At 41.1% G+C, this 21858-nt stretch overlaps 2 protein-coding genes across 2 annotated transcripts; one reads left to right on the forward strand and one right to left on the reverse strand.

Annotated features, from left to right (window-relative positions):
- The first annotated feature begins 214 nt into the window (after window positions 1-214).
- cacybp (calcyclin binding protein) lies at window positions 215-12644 on the forward strand. Its single transcript, XM_003219866.4, has 6 exons — window positions 215-508; window positions 5638-5830; window positions 8439-8535; window positions 9572-9671; window positions 10175-10269; window positions 12052-12644. The coding sequence occupies exons 1-6, from the start codon at window positions 230-232 to the stop codon at window positions 12209-12211; spliced, it is 924 nt and encodes a 307-aa protein (XP_003219914.2). The 5' UTR covers window positions 215-229; the 3' UTR covers window positions 12212-12644.
- A 690-nt stretch (window positions 12645-13334) lies between these two features.
- Window positions 13335-20606, reverse strand: mrps14 (mitochondrial ribosomal protein S14). Its single transcript, XM_008108941.3, has 3 exons — window positions 20460-20606; window positions 18300-18458; window positions 13335-16238 (listed from the first exon to the last, which is right to left on the reverse strand). The coding sequence occupies exons 1-3, from the start codon at window positions 20559-20561 to the stop codon at window positions 16056-16058; spliced, it is 444 nt and encodes a 147-aa protein (XP_008107148.2). The 5' UTR covers window positions 20562-20606; the 3' UTR covers window positions 13335-16055.
- Between the last annotated feature and the right edge of the window lie 1252 nt (window positions 20607-21858).

The raw sequence follows: 21858 nt of genomic DNA on the forward strand, positions 1-21858 counted from the left end.
CCTGCCATCGATGTGGGCGAAACGTCGGGAGAGAATACTTCTGGAACATGGCCATACAGCCCGGAAAACACAACAACCCTGTGATTCCGGCCACGGAAGCCTTCGATGACTTCATGAACTCCTCATGCATGCTTTCCCAACTCCTTCCTCTTGTTCCTCACTTGGGGGCTGCTTGAATCTCTATTGAAAGAGACAACTCTCTTGCAGGCCTACTCTATGAAACGCTTGGATGCCGGAGAACGAAAGGGAAATACCCCGGGAAACAGAGGAAACAACTAGGCCCCCCTTTGGCTTCCCCAACACGAACCCGGAAATCCGGCGCCCAACATGCAGCTTGACAGCCCAACTTGTCGCTTCCGGCCAGAGCGCCTTCCCTATTGGATGGGAGGGCAGGAGGACAGTGACGTCATCGGCGACAGCGCGCGAGGCAGGCGCGAGAGCGGCGCGAGGAGGCGCTGAGAGGCCGGCTTCTGCCCTTTATTCCGCAGCCGTCCTCGAGATGGAGGAGGTGAGCACGCGCCGAGGAGGGAGGGAGGGGTCGCTGGGGCACGAGCGCCTCACGGAGAAGGAGCGGGTGGACCTCAGAAGGAGTCTCTGGAGGCGAATGGCGCTGAGGAGATAAGGGGCTCATAGGCCGAGGCAAGGGTTTCTGGTTGAGGTCTGGCCCCGCCATGGGTGGGTTGGATTCTTCTAAGCAAGAATGTCTGAATCACTATAATCGAGTTGGAGGGGACCTCAAGGGCCATCTAGCACAACCAGAGCATCCTCGACAGATGGCCATCCAGCCTCTGTTTAAAGGCCTCCAGAGAAGGAAATAAATAGATTCATAGAGTTGGAAGTAGCCATTTGGGCCATCTAGGCCAACCCCCTACCTTGCAGGAAAAGCATAATCAAAGCAGCCCAGACAGATGGCCATCCAGCCTCTGTTCAAAGGCCTCCAGAGAAGGAGGTAAATAGAATCATAGAATTGGAAGAGGCCACATGGGCCATCTAGTCCAACCCCCTAGGTAAAGGTAAAGGTTTCCCCTGACGTTAAGTCCAGTCATGTCTGACTCTGGGGGTTGGTGCTCATCTCCTTTTCTAAGCCGAAGAGCCGGTGTTGTCCATAGACACCTCCAAGGTCATGTGGCCAGCATGACGGCATGGAACGCTGTTACCTTCCCGCCGGAGCAGTACCTATTGATCTACTCACATTGGCATGTTTTCGAACTGCTAGGTTGGGAGGAGCTGGGGCTAACAGGGGGCACCCATTCCGCTCCCGGGATTTGAACCTGGGACCTTTTGGTCCGCAAGTTCAGCAGCTCAGCGCTTTAACACACTGTGCCACCAGAGGCCCCAGTCCAACCCCCTACCATGCAGGAAAAGCATAATCAAAGCAGCCCTGACAGATGGCCGTCTAGCCTCTGTTTAAAGGCCTCCAGAGAAGGAGACAAATAGAATCATAGAATTGGAAGAGGCCACATGGGCCATCTAGTCCAACCCCCTGCCATGCAGGAAAAGCATAATCAAAGCAGCCCAGACAGATGGCCGTCCAGCCTCTGTTTAAAGGCCTCCAGAGAAGGAGATAAATAGAATCATAGAATTGGAAAGTGGCCACATGGGCCATCCAGTTCAACCCCTGCCAGGCAGGAAAAACTCAATCAAAGCAGCCCTGACAGATAGCCATCCAACCTCTGTTTAAAGTCCTCCAGAGAAGGAGATAAATAGAACCATAGAGTTGTAGGTGATCATATGGGCCATCTAGTCCAACCCCTGCCATGCAGGAAAAGCACAATCAAAGCAGTCCTGGCAGATGGCTACCCAAACTCTATTTAAAAGTCTGCAAAGAAGAAGCTTCCACCATACTCCAAGGCAGAAAGTTCCATTGTTGAACAGCGTGTACAGTCAGAAAGTTCTTCCTAAAGTTCAGGTGGAATCTCCTTTCCTGTCATCTGAACCTATTGCCCCAAGTCTTATGTACAAGGGCAGCAGAAAACAAACCTGCTCCTTCTTCCATTCAGATATAGAACACAGCGATCATGTAGCCTCTCAATCTTGTCTCCTGCAGGCTAAACATACCCAGCTCTTTAAGCCACTCCTCATAGTGACACAAGGATACCCCAACTGTCGTAGTGAGAATTATTATTATTATTATGACACAGCAAACAAGATAGATATGCTGGATTTCATATCACAAGTTGAACACTTCCCAAGTGTCTAGGACTGTGTGATGTATTTTCGGATGATGCGCGCAGATCCCAGCAGGGTGGCCTTTTGCAGTTGGCAGATCGTGATTTTGTCAATGTCTATTATTATTATTATTATTATTATTATTATTATTATTATTATTATTATTATGTTTATTGATATCCCACTTTTTATCCTAATAGAGGAATATAACTTTTGTTCTGAAAAATAGAACAAACAAGAAAGGAGAAGGAATAGCACTGTACATCAAGGATGTTTACGCCAGTGAGGAGGTCCATATCGTAAATCCTGGAAGCCAGGCTGAGAGTATTTGGGTAACTAGTAAAGGGGGTAGAAACAAGAGGGATGTTATCGTGCAGGTCTATTACAGACCTCTAAGCCAGTCAGAAGACTGGAACAATGTCTCCCTTGAGGAGATGATCACACATTAAGAAAGGAAAGGTGTAGTAGTAATGGGAAATGTCAACACACATGATATTTGTTGGAAGACAAACTGCTAGGAATATCAGGGCCGACAAATGCCTCACTCGTCTTGCAGTCAATTTCATGTTTGGGTTGCTGTGAGTTTTCCGGGCTGTATGGCCATGTTCCAGAAACATTCTCTCTTGATGTGCTTCGCCCACATCTATGACAGGCATCCTCAGAGGTTGTGAGGTCTGTTGGAAACTAGGCAAGAGGGGTTTCTATATCTGTGGAATGTAGAGGGTGGGAGAAAGAACTCTTGTCTGTTTGAGGCAAGTGTGAATGTTGCCATTGGCCAACTTGATTAACATTGAATAGCTTTGCAGCTTCAAGGTCTGGCTGTTTACTGCCATTAAAATTTCATGTTTCAGAAGGTAGAAGAAGCAAAAGGGGATCAGCTATTTTAGATCTGATTCTTAACTAATCTAGTGATTGGGGTGGAAATGGCGAGTTCCTTAGATGGAACTACTATTGTTTTCAATGGAAGAAGGAGGAAACCAAGTCAAGCATAGTCAGATACGCATTCTAGACTTTAAGAAAGCTAACTTCAGCAAACTTAGGGAAAAACCGAGTGTGATCTCAAAAAAATCAACACAGGTTTCCAAGTCATGCTATACAAATTTTGTGAGAAGACACATAAAGAAGGCTAGACAATGGTACTGTTAAGTGGATTGGGAATTAGTTAACTGGCCCAAAGCCAAAAAGCTTGGCTCCTAATGGCTCCTCCTCATCCTGGAGAGAAGTAACCAGTGGGGTGTTACAGGGGTCTATCCTGGGCCCAGTTCTATTCCACATTTGTATCAATGACTTATGACAGAAGAAAAGACATGCTTATCAAATTTGCAAAGGAAAGAAGACTGAAAGAGGACATGATAGCCACATTTAAATAGTTGAATGGATGTCAAGTCGAGGAGGTGGCAAGCTTCTTTGCATTATCTTTATGCATTATAATTTGTATGCATTCACATCTCAGCAAGCTGGTAGTTTGCTGATCTTTGCTAACAAGCCATTGCTGATTAAGCAGCCACAAATCTCAGTCTGAACACATACGTCAAAGTCCTGCAGTGTCAGCTTAACTACAGTAATGGGATTCTGCAAAGCCACTTCCCAAAAAACCTACCTTTGCAGCCTAACCAAAACATTTCTGGGGAACTAGAGATCTGGCAAATAGCCTTTGCAGTGTCCAATTGCAACTGCTTGTTGCCCTGTGCCAAACTGGTGGGAGTGAGCTGGAGCAGGCATCCTTCAGGAGCTTACTAACCATTACTGCAGAATGCCTTTTGTTGGTGCAGCTGCCTGGCTTTTTAGGTGGGTTTTGGGGAGGCATTTGTGATCATAGCAATCAAAACAACAACAACAACAATTTATTTATTTATTTAAAACATTTATATTCTGCCCTTCTCACCCCGAAGGGAATGGAGCCCCCGGTGGCATAGTGGGTTAAAGCCTTGTGACTTGAAGGATGGGTTGCTGACATGGAGGCTGCCAGGTTTGAATCCAACCCAGGGAGAGTGCGGATGAGCTCCCTCTATCAGCTCCAGCTCCATGCGGGGACATGAGAGAAGCCTCCCACAAGGATGCTAAAAACATCAAAACATCTGGGCGTCCCCTGGGTAATGTCCTTGCAGACGGCCAATTCTCTCACATCAGAAGCGACTTGCAGTTTCTCAAGTCACTCCTGACATGAAAAAAAACCCTGAAGGGGTCTCGGGGCGGAGCACAACATACATATGGCAAACATTCAATGCTGGAGCATAAAATAAACCATAAATATAAATAAACACTAAAATCAGTTATCTTCACATTAAATAATAAGTAAAGGTAAAGGTTTCCCCTGACGTTAAGTCCAGTCATGTCTGACTCTGGGGGTTGGTGCTCATCTCCATTTCTAAGCCGAAGAGCTGGCGTTGTCCATAGACACCTCCAAGGTCATGTGGCCGGCATGACTGCATAGAGCGCCATTACCTTCCCGCCGGAGCGGTACCTATTGATCTACTCACATTGGCATGTTTTCGAACTGCTAGGTTGGCAGAAGCTGGAGCTAACAGCGGCTGCTCACGCCGCTCATGGGGTTTGAACGTAAATAATAATAATAGATCTTTATTTTTTTATTTTTTAATCTTTATTTATACCCCATCACCATCTCCCAGAAGGTACTCAGGGTGGCTCACAGAAACACTTCAAAGTGCCCCATGTAAACAACAGTAAATAAGCATATAGCAGCACATACTGTACGTGTAAAACAACATGGCTCTAAATGTGAATTGCAGTATTTGCTATGTCTAGAGGCCAGCATGGTGTTGTGTTCAAGGACTGACCTAGAACTCGAGGAGACCAGAATCTGAATCCCTCTTCGACCCCCCCCTTCCCAAAAAAACCCTCACTGGGTGGCCTTAGGCAAGTGACACTGTCTCAGCTTACATGGAGGGCAAAGGCAAGTATCCCTCTGAAGAAATCCTACCGAGAAGGTCCCATGATAAGTTCACTTTAGGGTTGCCATAAGTTGGAAATGATTAGAAAGCACACAACAAGAAGTCTAGCTTATGATATTAACAGAGAAATGTATTGGGGTTTTTTTGTGGTTTTTTTGAGGAACTGCAAGTCGCTTCTGGTGTGAGAGAATTGGCCGTCCGCAAGGACGTTGCCCAGGGGACGCCCGGATGTTTACCATCCTGTAGGAGGCTTCCCTCATGTCCTCTCATGGGGAGCTAGAACTGACAGGAGCTCACCCCGCTCCCCGGATTCGAACCACCAATTTTTTGGTTGGCAGTTCTGCCAGCACAAGGGTTTAACCCATTGCGCCACCGGGGCCCCCTATAGATGTATTGTGATAGAGCAGAAATAGGCACCATGTCAGTACTTTTACTCAATTTGCCAGCAGTATTGTAAATCGGGACAACAACATTTGATGTACACCTGTACTTTTATGATGCAAAGGGAACTGTATATAACGAAGTTGTGTACCTACTGTTTTCTATTTCTATACAGCTACAGAAAGATTTGGAAGAGGTGAAAGAACTTTTGCAAAAGGCATCACGAAAGAGACTCAATGATGTTTTGCTGTCAGAAAAGATTAAGATAGAGAAAGAAATCAAGAGCCGGTCGCAAGTTAAACCGAAAGTGGATGCGTCTGAAGAAAAACTACTACTCACAGGATACACAGTCAAAATCAATAATTATGGTAGGAGGGATTCACATACTCTCTATGCTGATATAGTCAGAAGAAGCGAATGTTTTAGCAATCACTTCCCAATACATTGTTTATATTTTATTTGTGAATTTTCAGGGAAACCACCAGTTCTGATTTATTTTTATCGTATAAATATGAATCATACTTTATTTATAGAAGGATAAAGTTACTGTTCAGAGGAACTGCAGTTTGCCTATGTCATGCCATGTTATATTATATTTTATATACAGGGTGTTTGAAAAAGAACTCCCTAGTTCCCATTTAATTATACTTAAAACTAAGGAGTTCTTTTTCAAACACCCTGCAGTTCAGGCACTAGTGGAATTACTGGTACTAAGTATTTCAGAAGTTTTAGTAGAGTTTCAATATCGACTCTTTGTGATTAGGAAAAGCAAAATAAATAAATTTATTTATATAATATTTTATTTATATAATATATTTAATTTAATTTATTTATATAATAGGTTGCAGAACTTTGTTTTTCCTACTTCAGAAAGTAAGACAGATTTTTGATTGAGTGCATGTAGCCCTCATAATTTTTTTTTTAAAAAAACCTTCATAAGATGTTTTATGGTATTTCCAATGAAGCTTAAGGAGTTGTAGTCAGGGAATGTCTACATGATTACTTGCAGGACAAATGAGGATGAGAAAGGGTATTATTTTTCCACATCCTTGTACTGTGGAGGAATGATTGAATCTTGCTGAATAATTCTAAGGCTGGTAATGGAAGCCCAGTTTGCATCTATCTGAGGCTGGATGCAAAAGCTGGAGTATGGCTTCTAGGAACCTACACTTTCCCTGTAAAAACTTGGATTAAATGGGGATACTAAATGAGTCATTTAAGGAGAAGGAGGGACATTTAGGTGTGGCACATATTCTAGTTGTAACAAACCATGATGATGATGATGATGATGCTAAGCTTTGTTACATCTAGACTGGCTCTCAGACAATAACACTGTGTAATACGGTTTTTGTTCCTGGGTTGTAAATGTCATTTCCCAATTGATTCTATCATGAAAACATGGGAAAGGTTTATTAAACTGCTAAAACTTTGTTTTTGCGGGACATTGTGCAGCACATTTTGCTATAGTTTTTCAATGAATATCTCGTAGATTGTCATCTATTTCAACAATTTGTGGCAGCCACAAAAACAAAGTTTCTGGAGTATAGCAACATCTTTCAAAGTAAGTACCACATAGTTAAACAGGAAATAACACTTTCAAACCAGGAACAGAATGAATTTTCAAATTGTGTTACATAGTGTAATAGTTGCCATATTCAAATAGTCAGATTTGACTTACATGAAGTGTAAACGCCTCTGTTTAAGGAGCTCCACTGGCTGCCGTTTACTTTCCGGGCCCAATTCAAGGTGCAGGTTATCACCTACAAAGCCCTAAACGGTTTGGGACCCACCTACCTTAGAGACTGCATCTCCCCCTACGAACCCGCACGTTCTCTCCGCTCGTCGGGGGAGGCCCTTCTCTCGCTCCCACCACCCTCGCAGTCGCGGTTGGTGGGGACGAGAGAGAGGGCCTTCTCCGTCGTGGCCCCCCGGCTTTGGAACTCTATCCCTAGAGAGATCAGGCAGGCCCCTACCCTCCTCTCCTTTTGTAGGAGTTTAAAAACCTGGCTCTTCCAGAAGGCCTTTGACACCTAATTAGATGTTGGACTGATTCATCTGCCCATTTTATAATAGCCCGCTTTTCTGAGATGTTGCCAATGCTATTTTGCACTTCATTGTCCATTTCTACCTGCACATTCTGTTCTGGATTTTATGAATTAGATTCCTGTTTTAACATTGTATGTTTTTTGTATGCTTCTCGCTGATTTTAACGATTGTTTTATTGCTATTGATGTTTTACTGGTATAATTGTTTTATAGTCGTGTTATTGATATTGATTGTTTTATCGGGCTAGGCCCCATGTAAGCCGCCCCGAGTCCCTTCGGGGAGATGGGGCGGGGTATAAAAATAAAGTTATTATTATTATTATTATTATTATTATTATTATTATTATTATTATTATTATTTCTATATCCATTCCTGGTCAGCATTTCATCAATTATTTCTCCTCTGAGAGAGATTTTACATGTATTTGTGATTGTGGTGGGATTTTTAAAGCTTGTATGGGGATTGGAAAGGAACCCCCCCTTTTTTTTCACCAGAGGGTCCCTTTAGCACTTATGTATGTAGGAGCCCTTGGTGGCACAGCAGGTTAAACCATCTATCATGGTCAAATTAACTTGCTGACTGAAAGTTCAGTGGTTCGAAACCAGGGAGCGGAGTGAGCTCTCGCTGTTAGCCCCAACTTCTGCCAACCTAGCAGTTCAAAAACATGCAAATGTGAATAGATCAATAGGTGGGAAGTTAACGGCGCTCCATGCAGTCATACCAGCCCCATGACCTCGAAGGTGTCTTTGGACAATGGTGGCTCTTCAGTTTCGAAATGGAGATGAGCACCAACCCCCAGAGTCGAACACGACTAAACTTAATGTCAGGGAAAAACCTTTACCTTTACTACTACAGCCTGGATTTTAGACAAATATATTTCTGTCTAACCATTTACCTATGTAACATACAGCTTTCTTTTATTCCCTGTAGCTTGGGATCAGTCAGACAAGTTTGTGAAAATCTACATCACTTTAAATGGAGTTCAGCATCTTCCAGCAGAAAATGTGCAAGTCTGCTTCACAGAAAGGTGGGTACTAAACAGTACAAAGTATAGACTGGTGGTTCTCATAATGTATTCAGTCATTGGTTCCTTGCTGCCCATACCCATGTGAACCATACCCAAGAAGGACCTCAGCAGTCACATGTACTTTCTCAATCTGATATTTGAACACATGTGAATGCCAGTTTACAAGGTCATCTATCATGGTCAAATTAATATGACTCAAATCATTACTTGCATCACTCCTGACACTTCCATGCTTCAGGTGTGATGACATCTGCAAAGAACTTAGTGGAAAAGGAGTGGTCTTTAGCAGGGCATTTGCAGAAAGTACAGATAGCAAAAGCTCAGGAGGAAATAATCCCATTTCTTCAGGGAGTGAGACGAAGGAGGAATCACTTTCACACCACAAGCTTGTACTTCTTGCACCTAGGAGGAAAGCTGGTAATTTCATTGCTTCTAGAATTTTGCAGGAGTCAGAATCTGTGTTTTGTACTGCTACGTAGTAGTTTATGCAGATGCAACAATGCAAGTAGATTAATCAAATCCTGGCTGTTATTTTGTTCCTGGAGTGGATACTTGATAGTAAAGACCACAAGATACGAATAAGGCTGGATCTACACTGCCCTGTATCCAAGGATCTGATCCCAGATTATCTTCTTATCCCAGATTATCTAGCAGTGTAGAATCATATAATCCATTTCAAAGCAGATAATCTGGGATCAGATCCTGGGATAGAGGGCAGTATAGATCCAGCCGAAGAGACCTTGATTTAGAATAAATGGTTCTACTCTTCAAATTCAAGACCGTCTCCCCTTCAGTGAGTTGGGCATGGAAAACCCCTAGAAAAATAAATTTTATTGGACCTTATCTCAGTCATATCACTAGGGCCTCCCAAGTAATGGAATGTACTTAATATTTTACCCAAAGGTCTGCTTTCCAGTAATTGAGATTAACTGGATTTCAGATCTGAAGTAGTAGGTTTTTCTCCTTTGCATTTCAATGTTCTTGTATTTTGTAGAGGATTTTGACAGAGTATTCATGGCTTCCCTTTTCCTCCCAGCTCATTTGATCTCTTGGTAAAGAATTTAAACAACAACAATTACACCATGACATTCAACAACCTTCTGAAGCCCATCTCTGTGGAAAACAGTTCACGGAAGGTTGGTGCTCCCCATCCAATGAAGGCTAGCAATGGTGAAATGATTTCTATACTTTTGTTTCCTGTCCTTGTTCCCCTTGCCACAAATCATTGGGCTCTTGTTAGAAAAGAGGGCAATACCTGTCTAAAAGGTATCGCCCAAATATTCATCCTTTCAGTCAAAAATAAACATGGCGAAGAGATAATATAAGGCTTGCAACCAAGTGGCAGAAGCCTGATTTTTTGTCACTGTGCCAGAACTAGTTGATGTGTTCATGCTTCAGAAAACCCAAGATGCATTTTTAAATGCCCTAAAAATCCTGTATTCTATTTCAAAACATTAATAGTCATTGCACATAAATCCCTTAACCTTGCTTTAGTCAGTTTTAACTCCCAGAGCAGTACTTATTTCATTGTTTTAAATAATACAGGTATTCTGCAGCTTTCAAAAGTAATAAATAGTGTGCTGTGCAGTACATCTCACTTTTTTGATTATGCCTACTACTGCTTTCCTTCTCTTTAAAGGTCAAAACAGATATGATTGTGATATTATGTAAGAAGAAGAAAGAGGAAAAATGGGAGTGTTTAACACAGGTTGAAAAAGAGACTAAAGAGAAAGAGTAAGTGTGCCTTTACTTTTGTCTATAAAAGGACCAGAAATATGACAATTGTTAACCCAGTCTTCAAGTAGATCAGCAGTTCCCAAACATTTTTGGGCATGGAATCCTTCAGAAGATTCCCTCCCACATGGAACCCTAACTCTGACCCTCATTTTCCCACAAAACTATAACTCTGTCCCTAAGCATTACAAATCCACACATTTTTTCCTTCTTTCATCTACTCTTATTGCCAGGTGTTTTGAATAATATAGGTAAAAATTTAGTTTTTGAAGCAGAGGTACATTGGATTTCAATAAGACCTTCATACTATGGCATGGACTTTTAAAATGTTTTATTTATATGATAGTAAAAAGGTAAAGGTTTCCCTTTGACATTAAGTCTAGTTGAGTCCGACTCTGGTGGGTGGTGCTCATCTCCATTTCTAATCCGAAGATACAGTGTTGTCCGTAGATTATCTCCTAGGTCATATGGCCGGTATGACTGCATGGAGCACCGTTATCTTACCGCCAGAGTGGTACCTATTGATCTACTCACATTTGCATGTTTTTGAACTGCTAGGTTGGCAGAGCTATATAATGCTTTCATGACACCCTAGGGTTCTGCAGAACAGTTTGGGAACTGCTGAGCTAGGTCCATGCAAAATGATTTTGTAATCTTGCTAATTGTAGCAATCAAGACAGTGCAGTCTCTACTTGCAATATTGCAAACATTTTAATGCTACAGTAGAGTCTCACTTATCCAATGTTCTGTATTATTCAATGCAGTCTGCCTTTTAGTAGTCAATGTTTTTGTAGTAAATGTTGCAATGTTTTGGTGCTAAATTTGTAAATACAGTAATTACTACATAACATTACTGGTATTGAACTGCTTTTTCTGTCAATTTGTTGTAAAACATGTTTTGATATTTAATTTGTAAAATCATAATGTATTATTAAGTTTACTGGGCTTTTTTCTTAATCCCTCCTTATTATCCAACATTTTCGCTTATCCAATGTTCTGCCAGCCAGTTTATGTTGGATAAGTGAGACTCTACTGTAGTTTTATTTTGAAAAATAATATAATATATCTTGTACTCTTTCAAGAACACAATGTATGGACACAAATGATTGAAAACCTGGTAGTGTTCAGTGCTGTTTACGATGAGCAGAGTGCTATCTAGACGCAACACTGTACTGAATTCTAGATGACCAGAAATTTGTTATGTATTCTCTGAAGAAAGTTTAAGATACCTAAACTTGTAAAAGCATGCATGATTTCCAGTAGCACCAACTTTCTCCTGTTTTCTTTATTTGAGATTGATTCTTGAACCAATCAAATGCGTTTAGAAACTTTTCGGTTTTCACAAGAATGTCTCACTGCAACTTTAAAGTATACTGGTAGACTCTGGATGTCTAGGCATTATTTATTATTTCTTGTGTTGTATTCGCATGACTTGGAGTATATTATAATATGGACAAAAAGGATATTCAAGCATGCAAAATGTCTGAACTTTGCTGTGATGAAATCTCCCAGACATGGATGTAGCTTGGGCATCTGGTCACAAGAGAAGGTGTAGATGTTTGGATTTGGAGGTTGGGAAACGAGTGGGGAAACAGGTCATCATCCTTTAACAATCTTCCTTTTCAAGTCTTACCAATTGCCCAGTGAAATATATTTTCATTTGAAGGTATGTAGGATTACAGTTGTTACTTAATTATGTATGTTTGTTTTCAACTCCTACAAAGCCTTCCAAACTCAGGGTCTAAGCAGTAATACAATTTTCTGTGAATATCTCTACTTCAGGAAGGCTTCCTATGATACATCAGACCCCAGTGAAGGACTGATGAACCTCCTCAAAAAGATGTATGCAGATGGAGATGATGAAATGAAGAGATCCATTAACAAAGCCTGGGTTGAGAGCAGAGAGAAGCAAGCAAAAGATGAAATGCCAATAGATATCTGAAAAAAGCAATGTGCTTACCATCGCAATGTGCTTTTTTCTCTTCAAGATGCAATGAAAGTGTTGTGTTTACAAAACGACCTTCAACACAAAGACTTTTAAGTTCAACAATTCAGAATAGAGATGGGGAAATAAAACATGCTGCAAAGCAGTTTGTTCAAGTATGTGATTCATACTCTTAAGGCTTTGGCTTTTTTTTTTTTTTGCAAACAGCCAAACATTAAATGATTGTGGGTTGGGGTGGGGAGATTATTTGAAAAATAACTGGCTTTTATTTTTGCATGATTGTTCATGGATATAAACCTGCATATAAAGCATATTTTATTGTGGGAATGGGATAGAATGTGATGGGACGTTTCTAGGTCCATTTACATCGCTGCACCCCAAGAACTTCAAATAGACTTTATTTGGTCTTAATAAATTAAATAACCTTGAATGTGTGTCTTTGTTTTGTGAAATTGAGGTTGGCATATACATGTCAGTGACAAAAAAAGCCACAGAAGCACAAAAACGTGCAATTCAGACTTGTTGGCAGGAAGAAATACATTACAGGACAGTTTCATGAGATGCAATCTTGGACCAAGCAAACCACTGCTAATCAAGTTATTTGGAGGCTGAATGTGTATGGTCCTTTAAAAGTATCTTAACTAGATAACACATAAGTAAATACAAGGGTAGGCAGGTCCCATATAGAGCAGTGGTAGTTCAACGGTATTTGCAGGACCAAACGCTATTCAACTCACTCAACGTATGACTTAAACTTCTACTGAAAGTGTTAGTTTCATTGTAGACTTAGTAACTCCTCTGTTCCATCAGCAAAGTGGGAAACAGATAATTCTGATCACAAGTATAGCGTGGGAATGATTACAAACTGAGTGAAATGTGAGAATCACTGCAATAGTAAATATATATATATATCTCCCACAACTAAGAACCCTGTCTCTTAGGGCTTGGAGTTGAACAATGCTGTTTCTTTGGGGGTATTTCACTGACAAATCCGTTAGCAAATGGCAAAGTCTCAAGCAGGGCATTTAAAGCATTTTCCACTGACGATCCCTTTTTCACCTAAGAAGTGTTTATGCAACTTCAAATATACAGGTATATGAAATACACAAACATTCACTGATAACTCATTAGAAAAATTTATTTTAAAAGCATTATTTGGTATACAAATAAATTTACTGTTTATTAAAGACAAAAGGCAATTTGCATCCAAAAGAGAAGGGTATACTTACAGTATTCATTTCTACATAAAGAATAAAATCTTGGCTAATATGGCAGGACATACTGTAGATCTTCAACGTTTTTCATGCCACACTGTCATGTCTTGTTTGCAGCCTCAAGTGACAGAATATATTTTGTCTATGACGTCGGACTACACAGTTAAGCTTGTGGACAATTTCAACAGAAAGGATGAAACCATGAAAATGAACAAAATCTGGCTACCAGTATTAAAAATCTCTAAAATCAAAACAGTTAAGGACATACAGAAAACAGATAAATTCAGACATGAAACAATCAGGGACAGCTAACACCTCCAAACAAAGGATTCTCCCAGACGGGAAGAAGCCAGGCATTGAGGCCACAGGGCCATCAAATGCTAATCAAGGTGATTAATTACAACATCCATACCTGCCTCCAACAGACAAGAGTTCTTTCTCCCACCCTGAACCTTACACAGATATACAAACCTCCCTTGCCTAGTTTCCAACATACTTCACAACCTCTGCGGATGCCTGCCACAGATGTGGGAGAAATGTCAGAAAAAGCTTTTGGAACATGGGCATACAGCCCAAAAGACTCACAGCAACCCAGTGATTCTGGCCATGAACGCCTTTGACAATACATAGAATATATTCTGTTAGTTCTTTCCTCTCCTCCTGAATTGCGGAACCACAATAGGGTCCATACTTCCAGGTTTGAGTGGGCCATGTGCGTGGAATTTATCCAGATCCACCTCCCATCAGGATCTCGTAGAACTGCAGTCAGAGGAGACCACCAAGGGCCATCTAGTCAAACCTCATTCTTGTTGGGTGAGTGGGCTTCTTAACAAAAGACCCTCCCTATAAATGTATAGCAGAGTAACTTATTAGCAGCAGCGTGACCCAGCCCCAGTAGCCAAAAGTAATAAAAAGAACAAAAACACACAGACCAATGTTATCTCTTCTTTAGGAGGCTTTTCTTTATAGCAAAACACGGTTGCACTATTACAAGAACAAGGTTTCCATAACACAAAGTTCTTTATACTTCTTTGTTTCCACGCTGGGCTTCTTTCTCATGCAGATAAACAGCTTCTAACTTCGCTCTCGCAGAGCCTCTTCTCACAACAAACTTACACAGGAGTTTCACACAGTAGCTTTACACACAGCAGCCTTCATACTGGAGCTTCACACACGGGGCTTCTCTCATCAAAGCTTCTCACACTAGGCCTTCTTACACTGAGGCTTACCTCACACTCCTCAGGATGACACTAGCTTTGGACCATTAACTCTAACAGGCTTCGGCCTACTCTCCTTAGAGACGCTAGCTTATTTAACTCTTTCAGTGCTTGACTCACATTTTTGTAATTAAAAATACCTAGTTAATTTTTAATATTTCTTACAATTCTGCCAAGCAGAAACACCCAATCCAAGCCCTCCTGACAGATGGCCATCCAGCCTTTGTTTAAAACCCTCCAGGGAAGAACATTCCACCAGATGAAGCATATTATACTGTTGAACAGGTCTAACAGTCCTAATGTTTAGGTATAATCCATTTTCTTTTAATATGAATCCATTGCTCCACGTCTTGGTCTCTGGGGCAACAAAAAACAAGCTTGTCTCCTTAGTGTGGCATCTTATCAAATATTTAAATATGGCTATCATGTCGCCTTTGTTCCGGTGCACACACACAATCCATATCCTGTCCTCCTCCCCAAAATAAATAGGTGGCATTAACCCTTCCCTCCCTGTAGAGCTTGCAGGCAAATTCTTCTTGAACTTTTAATGGCAGATGACTGACATTTTTAAAATTTCAATTGAGGATGGTTTATGAACCCAACATAATTTTTTTTAGAATCAGGATGTGAAGGGAGGTGTTTCTGAAACTGAAAAGATAGCCATTAAGCAAAATCAACATTTGCAAGGCTTGCTAAACAAAGCAAGCTGGTTTTTCTTGGGTTTTTTTTGTGAAGTACATTTACTGAACACCATTGCTAACAGATTCATGGTCAAAAGCAGTCACTAGATGGCATACTGTTGCCAAATATTTGTGATTCCAACATCCAGGAAGTGATCTACATTTTAAGAAGTTGGGTTTTGACTCCCCTGCTGTACTTAATTCTTCATTTGTAGTCCCTATTCTTGCACTACACCAGTGGTTCTCAACCTGTGGGTCCTCAAGTGTTTTGGCCTACAACTCCCATAAATCCCAGCCAGTTTACCAGCTGTTAGGATTTCTGGAAGTTGAAGGCCAAAACACACAGGTTGAGAATCACTGCACTATACTATCTCAACTGCTATAGTCTATTTAGCAACTTAATCAGAAAGATGTGGCAACAACAGTTATCTGAATATTCAAGTTTATTTGAACGCATGTGATGCTCTTTTTTCAGATGTGTTACAGCATATTACCTGCAATACATTGTGATATTACAACATGACACTGAAACAAAGTCAAGGGTTGTTTTTTGTGTTGCCTTTATGATAAGTGTTGGTTCTTGAGAAAATCAAACAAGTTGTTTTCAGTACAGCAGTTATGCACCAATTTGTACTTCTCTCCTGCTCTTTGCAGGCTTCGGACTAGCAATTGCAGGAGTTCAAAATAGGGCTCAGTTTTGTCTTCTCCAAAGAAAACAATTATTTGCAGCTCACCACATTGCTCTCTGTACTCCAGAGAGCTGGGCATGGTCAGCCAGGTGACGGAAGACAATTCGGCTGAGCCTCCATCGCCACACCACACCTCGTGGACGGGACGTCAGGACACATCTGTTGCGTATCCTCACAGGGCAGCTGTCACGGGGCAAAGCAGCAATCTCTTGACTGGCCACTTCCTGAGGGGAAACATTGAAATGACAATTCCATACCATCAAGATCTCAATTATTTTTAAAAGGTAAAAAAAAAAGTCTATTTGGAGGTCTGGGCTGGTTTCACATTAATCACATAAAAACAAAAAAAGAACAGAAAAGAAGATGAAATTTTTGTGTGATGTGAACTTGGCTTGTACTTTTAGGTGGACATAGTGATTGTAATAATGATAATAATGTTTGTTGTTGTTAACTTTTATTGTTATTATAAAAGCAGACAGGTCCATTCTCTGGTGAGATATAAAGGCTGAAGCAGGTATCCACCAGCATGAAAACTAACATTTTGAACATGCATATCTTTTACTCTCAAATGTGTTAATTCTGTTTCTTTTATCAATATAGATTTTGCCCTTTTTAAATGGAAAATATACAAGGATTCTCAGACCCATAACAGCATAATTATGTTTCAGGTTTTGCAATGTAACCATCTCTGCTTTCAATCATTGCAATGCTCATCAATACCTTCTAGTGGGTTTTTTCTTGTGTGGGACATGAAGGCAATATCTCTGTCTGTCTGTCTGTCTGTCTATCTATCTAGCCAGGTTTCCAGTGGGTTTAATTTGTCTGTTAATGGTATTATCTTTTGTTTATTTCTCATTTTTCTTTCTTGTATTTTGTATTATTGTTATAAAACCACCTTGAGGGCACTTATGGAGTAGGTGCTCAAAGGCAGTATATAAATGTCGTTTTAAATAAACATTTAAATTTTAAAAAATCAAAGGCCCCATCTACACTTACCATTTAATGCTCTTTGAAGCATTCTTTAATTTGGAGGCAGTCTTTAATTTGTGTTTCAGTTTAGATTGCCCTTCCAACTCTTCTTATGAAAAGGGCCCCTTGCCCACACATTTTAGGCAAACTATGAAACAGCATGTACTTTCACAATAAAAAACAAAATAGGATTTGATTCTTCTATATAGCAGAGGAAATGCTGACACAGAATCGCAGCCTACAGCCTCTAAGCATCAGAGAGTCATTTAAATGTTGAATCGAACGACTCTATATGACTGCTTTCAGCAAATATTAAGATCCACTCTAAGGAACTTTTACAAAGATACAGCACAAGGGGGCAAAATCTTCAGGGACCTGAAAGGTTTTAATGGTCACCAATTTATTGCCATACCAAGAGCTTCACATTGCCCTCCTCTTACACCTAACTCAACACACACAACAGATTACATTTCAGATTAATGCTTACTCAAAATCCTTTTGGGCAGATATTATAGACTGGTATACTGGAAATGCAACAATACAGATTCTCAAAAAATGTTAAACAAATGCAAACACATTTTAAAAACAATGTTGGAAACAATTTTATGTTGATCTATCTATTATTTGCTCATTTTCTCTTCAGACAAAAATCACAACCATTCTCCCCAAACCAACCCCCCCCCCCTTTCCTCACAGTGTGATTCTCCCCCACAGTTTTAAAGCATTGTATTAAAAGGTATCAATAAAAAGTATGAAAAAAAATCACAACCATTTTGGTACCGCCTTCCGCACCATTATTAATGGTGTAGCTTCTCAGGTATTTTAAACTGTGGGAATTCGATCAATTGACATAACTGAATTGCAGTAGAAAATGATACCTGCCAGCACACATTTGGGAACCTCAAATGCTGGACCTGTTTCTGGGTATATTTGAACTGCTGACTTTGAAAATACATCAATTTGCCTTATCAGCTCTGGTTTCTGAGATACAAAACATATAACATATACCAGTCTTTATCTGCTCTGCCATGAGAAATCATAACTGATGCTAAAGCTGATGTGGTCTATCCAAGCAATTATTTGAATCAGCATCCCAAATAACCCCAAGAACAGAGCTAAAGAATTTGTTAGACACCAAGAATTTGTTTTGTTGGACGGTGTTATCAATGGAATAAAGAGATTGTTAAATAATCACAATTTAATAATACTTGAAAAAGGTTTCTTGCAATGTGTAATAAACTGTTATACTGAGGGGGAAACTATAAGCTCTATTGCCAATATCCAGAATACCCTAAGCAGAGGAATTTCCTTTTTACCTGCAGTTCTTTAGGCAAAATTTTGTTTTTCCGAAGGGCATTCAGCCGTAGTCTCTGGTCTGCATACTCAAAGGCCATTTTTCTCCTCTTGACATCACGGAGCATCCTCCAGTCCACATAATAACTCCTTACTTGACCAAAGCATGGCATGCAAGACATCTATCATGACAAAACACAATTGTAGTGAAAGTTTGGCACAACTTGCTCAAGAAACTGGGGGGGGGGGGGGGTAACATCCATTAATATAATGCTAATTCTTTTTTGAGTGTTCTTTTTTATTCAAGGTAGCAATCCTACAAACATAAACATATACGGAGAAACAAATTACACAAAGCAAAAAGACAATATCCCTGGATGCTCCTATAACCAATGTAGCTGCCATGTTTTGAACTAATTGAGAGTTTCTGAACTTGGTACAGAGGTAGCCCAGGTAAAGCACATTGCAAAATGTAATCTTAATGTTATTTCTTGTATTTTAATTATATTTAAACTTTATATCCACCCACTAATATATTTTTTAATGTTTGTATTTGTTTTGAATTTTTATTAGATTGTGTGATTGTTAGTCGCCTACAGGAGAAAGGTGGGATTTTTTTTCCATGTCAAGAGTGACTTCAGAAACTGCAAGTCGCTTCTGGTGTGAGAGAAAGGAGGGACAGAAATCAAGTTAATAATAACACTATGTAATACGATTTTGTTCCTGGGTTATAAACGCCATTTCCTGATTGGTTCTATCATAAAAACAAATGCGGGAAAAGTTTATTAAACTGCAAAACTTCATTTTGGCGGGACATCGTGCAGCACATTTTGCTCTAGTTTTTCCATTTATTTCTCATTGAGTCTTGAGCAAGTCAACATAGTTTGTGGCAACCACAAAAACAAAGTTTCTGGAGTAAAATAACTACCTTCAAAATAAGGACCTCACAATTAAACAGGAAATTGATCCCCCAGACCCGCAGCGGGCTAAACCGCTGAGCTACTGAACTGGCTGTGCCAAAGGTCGGTGGTTTGAATCCAGGGAGCAGGGTGAGCTCTGGCTGTTAGCCCCAGCTTCTGCCAACCTAGCAGTTTGAAAACATGCAAATGTGAGTAGATAATAGGAACCGTTCTGTCGGGAAGGTAACAGTGCTCCATGTAGTCATACTGGCTATGACCTTGGAGGTGTTTATGGACAACACCGGCTCTTCGGCTTAGAAATGGAAATGAACACCAATCCCCAGAGTCGGATACAATTAGACTTAATGTCAGGGGAAAACTTTTACCTAATGCTTTCAAACCAGGAACAGATTTTCCCTCCAATTTTGTAATATAGTGTAATAATCCAAAACACTCATCCTCACCACTATAACCACAACCTCCCTACTAAACACACACTACACATAGATAAAGAGTAATGTATCAGCCTCAGGGCCCTTCCTGACAGGTTTTATATTCCAGGATCTGATCCTAGGTTTTCTGATGAAATAAATAGGTTTTCCCACTGAAATAAATTCTGGGTTAAACAGAAAACTTAAGAACAGATCTTGGGATATTGGGCCTGTCTGGAAAGGCCCATAATTTGTTGATCTCAGGTTTTCTGTTCATCCCATATTATCTGGCAGTGCGGACTCATATAATCCAGTTTAAAGCAGAAAACCTGGGATCAGATCCTGGGATATAGGGCCTGTCTGGAAGTGCCATATTTTGAATTGGTTGAGACTCTATGAAATATTCATAGAGATCCTAGGCTATAGGGCCTGTCTGGAAGGGCCCACACTCTTTCCTGGTTGGTTTCAGCGTCTCAGTTTCCCATTCACTGTATAGCCGCCCTTCTACTTTTAATAGCCCTGTTAACTTTGTAATAGCCTTATTTACTAAGAGAGTAGTCTGGGATAGAAGGCCACACACTCCAAAAACGTGCCTCTACTCCCCTCCTGCACATAACAAAGATAGAGTGTCACTGTCCTCAAAAAGAGAGGCAAAGAATTCGGCTGTCGTTCCAGGAAGTCGCTATCTGTATTCCTGAGCAGAGAAGTGGCAGATCAATAACAAAATGACAAACAGCGCTCTCCCCCGCGAGCAGAATGGCACAATCCAACAGCCGTGACAGATAAGGCACGGGAGGAGGAGGCGGACGGTACCAAGTAAGAAACCGGGGGGGGGGGAGGAGGTCCTGCTCACCTGCCGATGCCCTTGCCGCACTAGCGACATAATTGTTGCGGCTGCCATCTTGGCGCCCCACAATGCTGTGAGTCGACGGAGCGACGCTGTGTAACTGAGCATGCGCTGGAATAAGAGGCAGTAAAGGGAAAGATGGGAGTGCGCATGCGTGGGGGGGGATGTTTGCTGATGCTGAGAGATGGGAAGGGCTTTTGGAGACTGAGGTTGCCTGGGTGATGATCAGTAGACAAGCTCTGTGTGATCTTGTCAGACATTCAGGGTGTATTCACACTGTAGAATTTATGCAGCTTGATGCTGCTTGAGCTTCCAGGGCTCAACACTGTGGGAGCTGTGGTTTTACAAGGTCTACAGATAATGTGGATTAGCTGCTTTGATAATCCAGATTGTATGGCAGTGTAGAAGGGGCCTGAGAGATCATCTACCAGTGTCATCTCTCATTAATGCTGCTGCCCAGTAGTTATTTTGGACATTGAGTCTGGTTCCTCAACAAACAACTGTCAGTATAGTCTTTGGCCTGCGGCTCCTCCACCATGACATGATGGCAACAGTCTTGGACAGTAATGGCTCCCAAAGTGGCCAGTTTAAGGTGGAATCAGGTGTCAAACAGGGATGTGTTATTGCCCCCACCTTATTTTCCATCTTCATTGCTATGATACTTCATCTTGTTGATGGGAAGCTTCCCACCGGAATGGAAATCATCTATCAGACAGATGGCAAGCTATTTAACCTCAGCAGATTGAAAGCCAAAACCATGGTCAGAACAACATCTGGTATAGAATTCCAATATGCCGATGATAATGTTATCAGCGCACTCAGAAGGAGACCTACAAGCCACTCTAAACACCTTTGCAGAAGCATACAAGAAGCTCGGCCTCTCATTGAACATCGAGAAAACCAAAGTGCTCTTCCAGCAGGCACCAGCTAATCCCTTTGCAATGCCAGAAATAAAGTTGAATGGTGTAACATTAGAAAACGTCGACAATTTCCACTACCTTGGCAACCTCCTCTCCACAAAAGTCAACATTGACACTGAAATGTAACACAGCTTGAGCTCTGGAAGTGAAGCATTTCTCCGAATGAAGCAGAGAGTGTTTGATGATTGGGACATCCGTAGGGACACCAAGGTGCTTGTTTATAAAGCTATTGTTCTCTCAACCCTGCTCTATGCCTGCGAAACGTGGTCTACAGACGTCACACTCAACTCCTGAAACGATTCCACCAGCGTTGCCTCTGAAAAATCCTGCAAATCTCTTGGGAAGACAGGCGGACAAACGTCAGCGTGCTGGAAGAAGCAAAGACCACCAGCACTGAAGTGATGCTCCACACCATCAACTCCGCTGGACTGGCCACATTGTCCGAATGCCTGATCACCATCTCCCAAAGCAGTTACTATACTCCC

This window comes from Anolis carolinensis, chromosome 4, assembly GCF_035594765.1.
Source record: "Anolis carolinensis isolate JA03-04 chromosome 4, rAnoCar3.1.pri, whole genome shotgun sequence".
Lineage (NCBI taxonomy): Eukaryota > Metazoa > Chordata > Lepidosauria > Squamata > Dactyloidae > Anolis > Anolis carolinensis.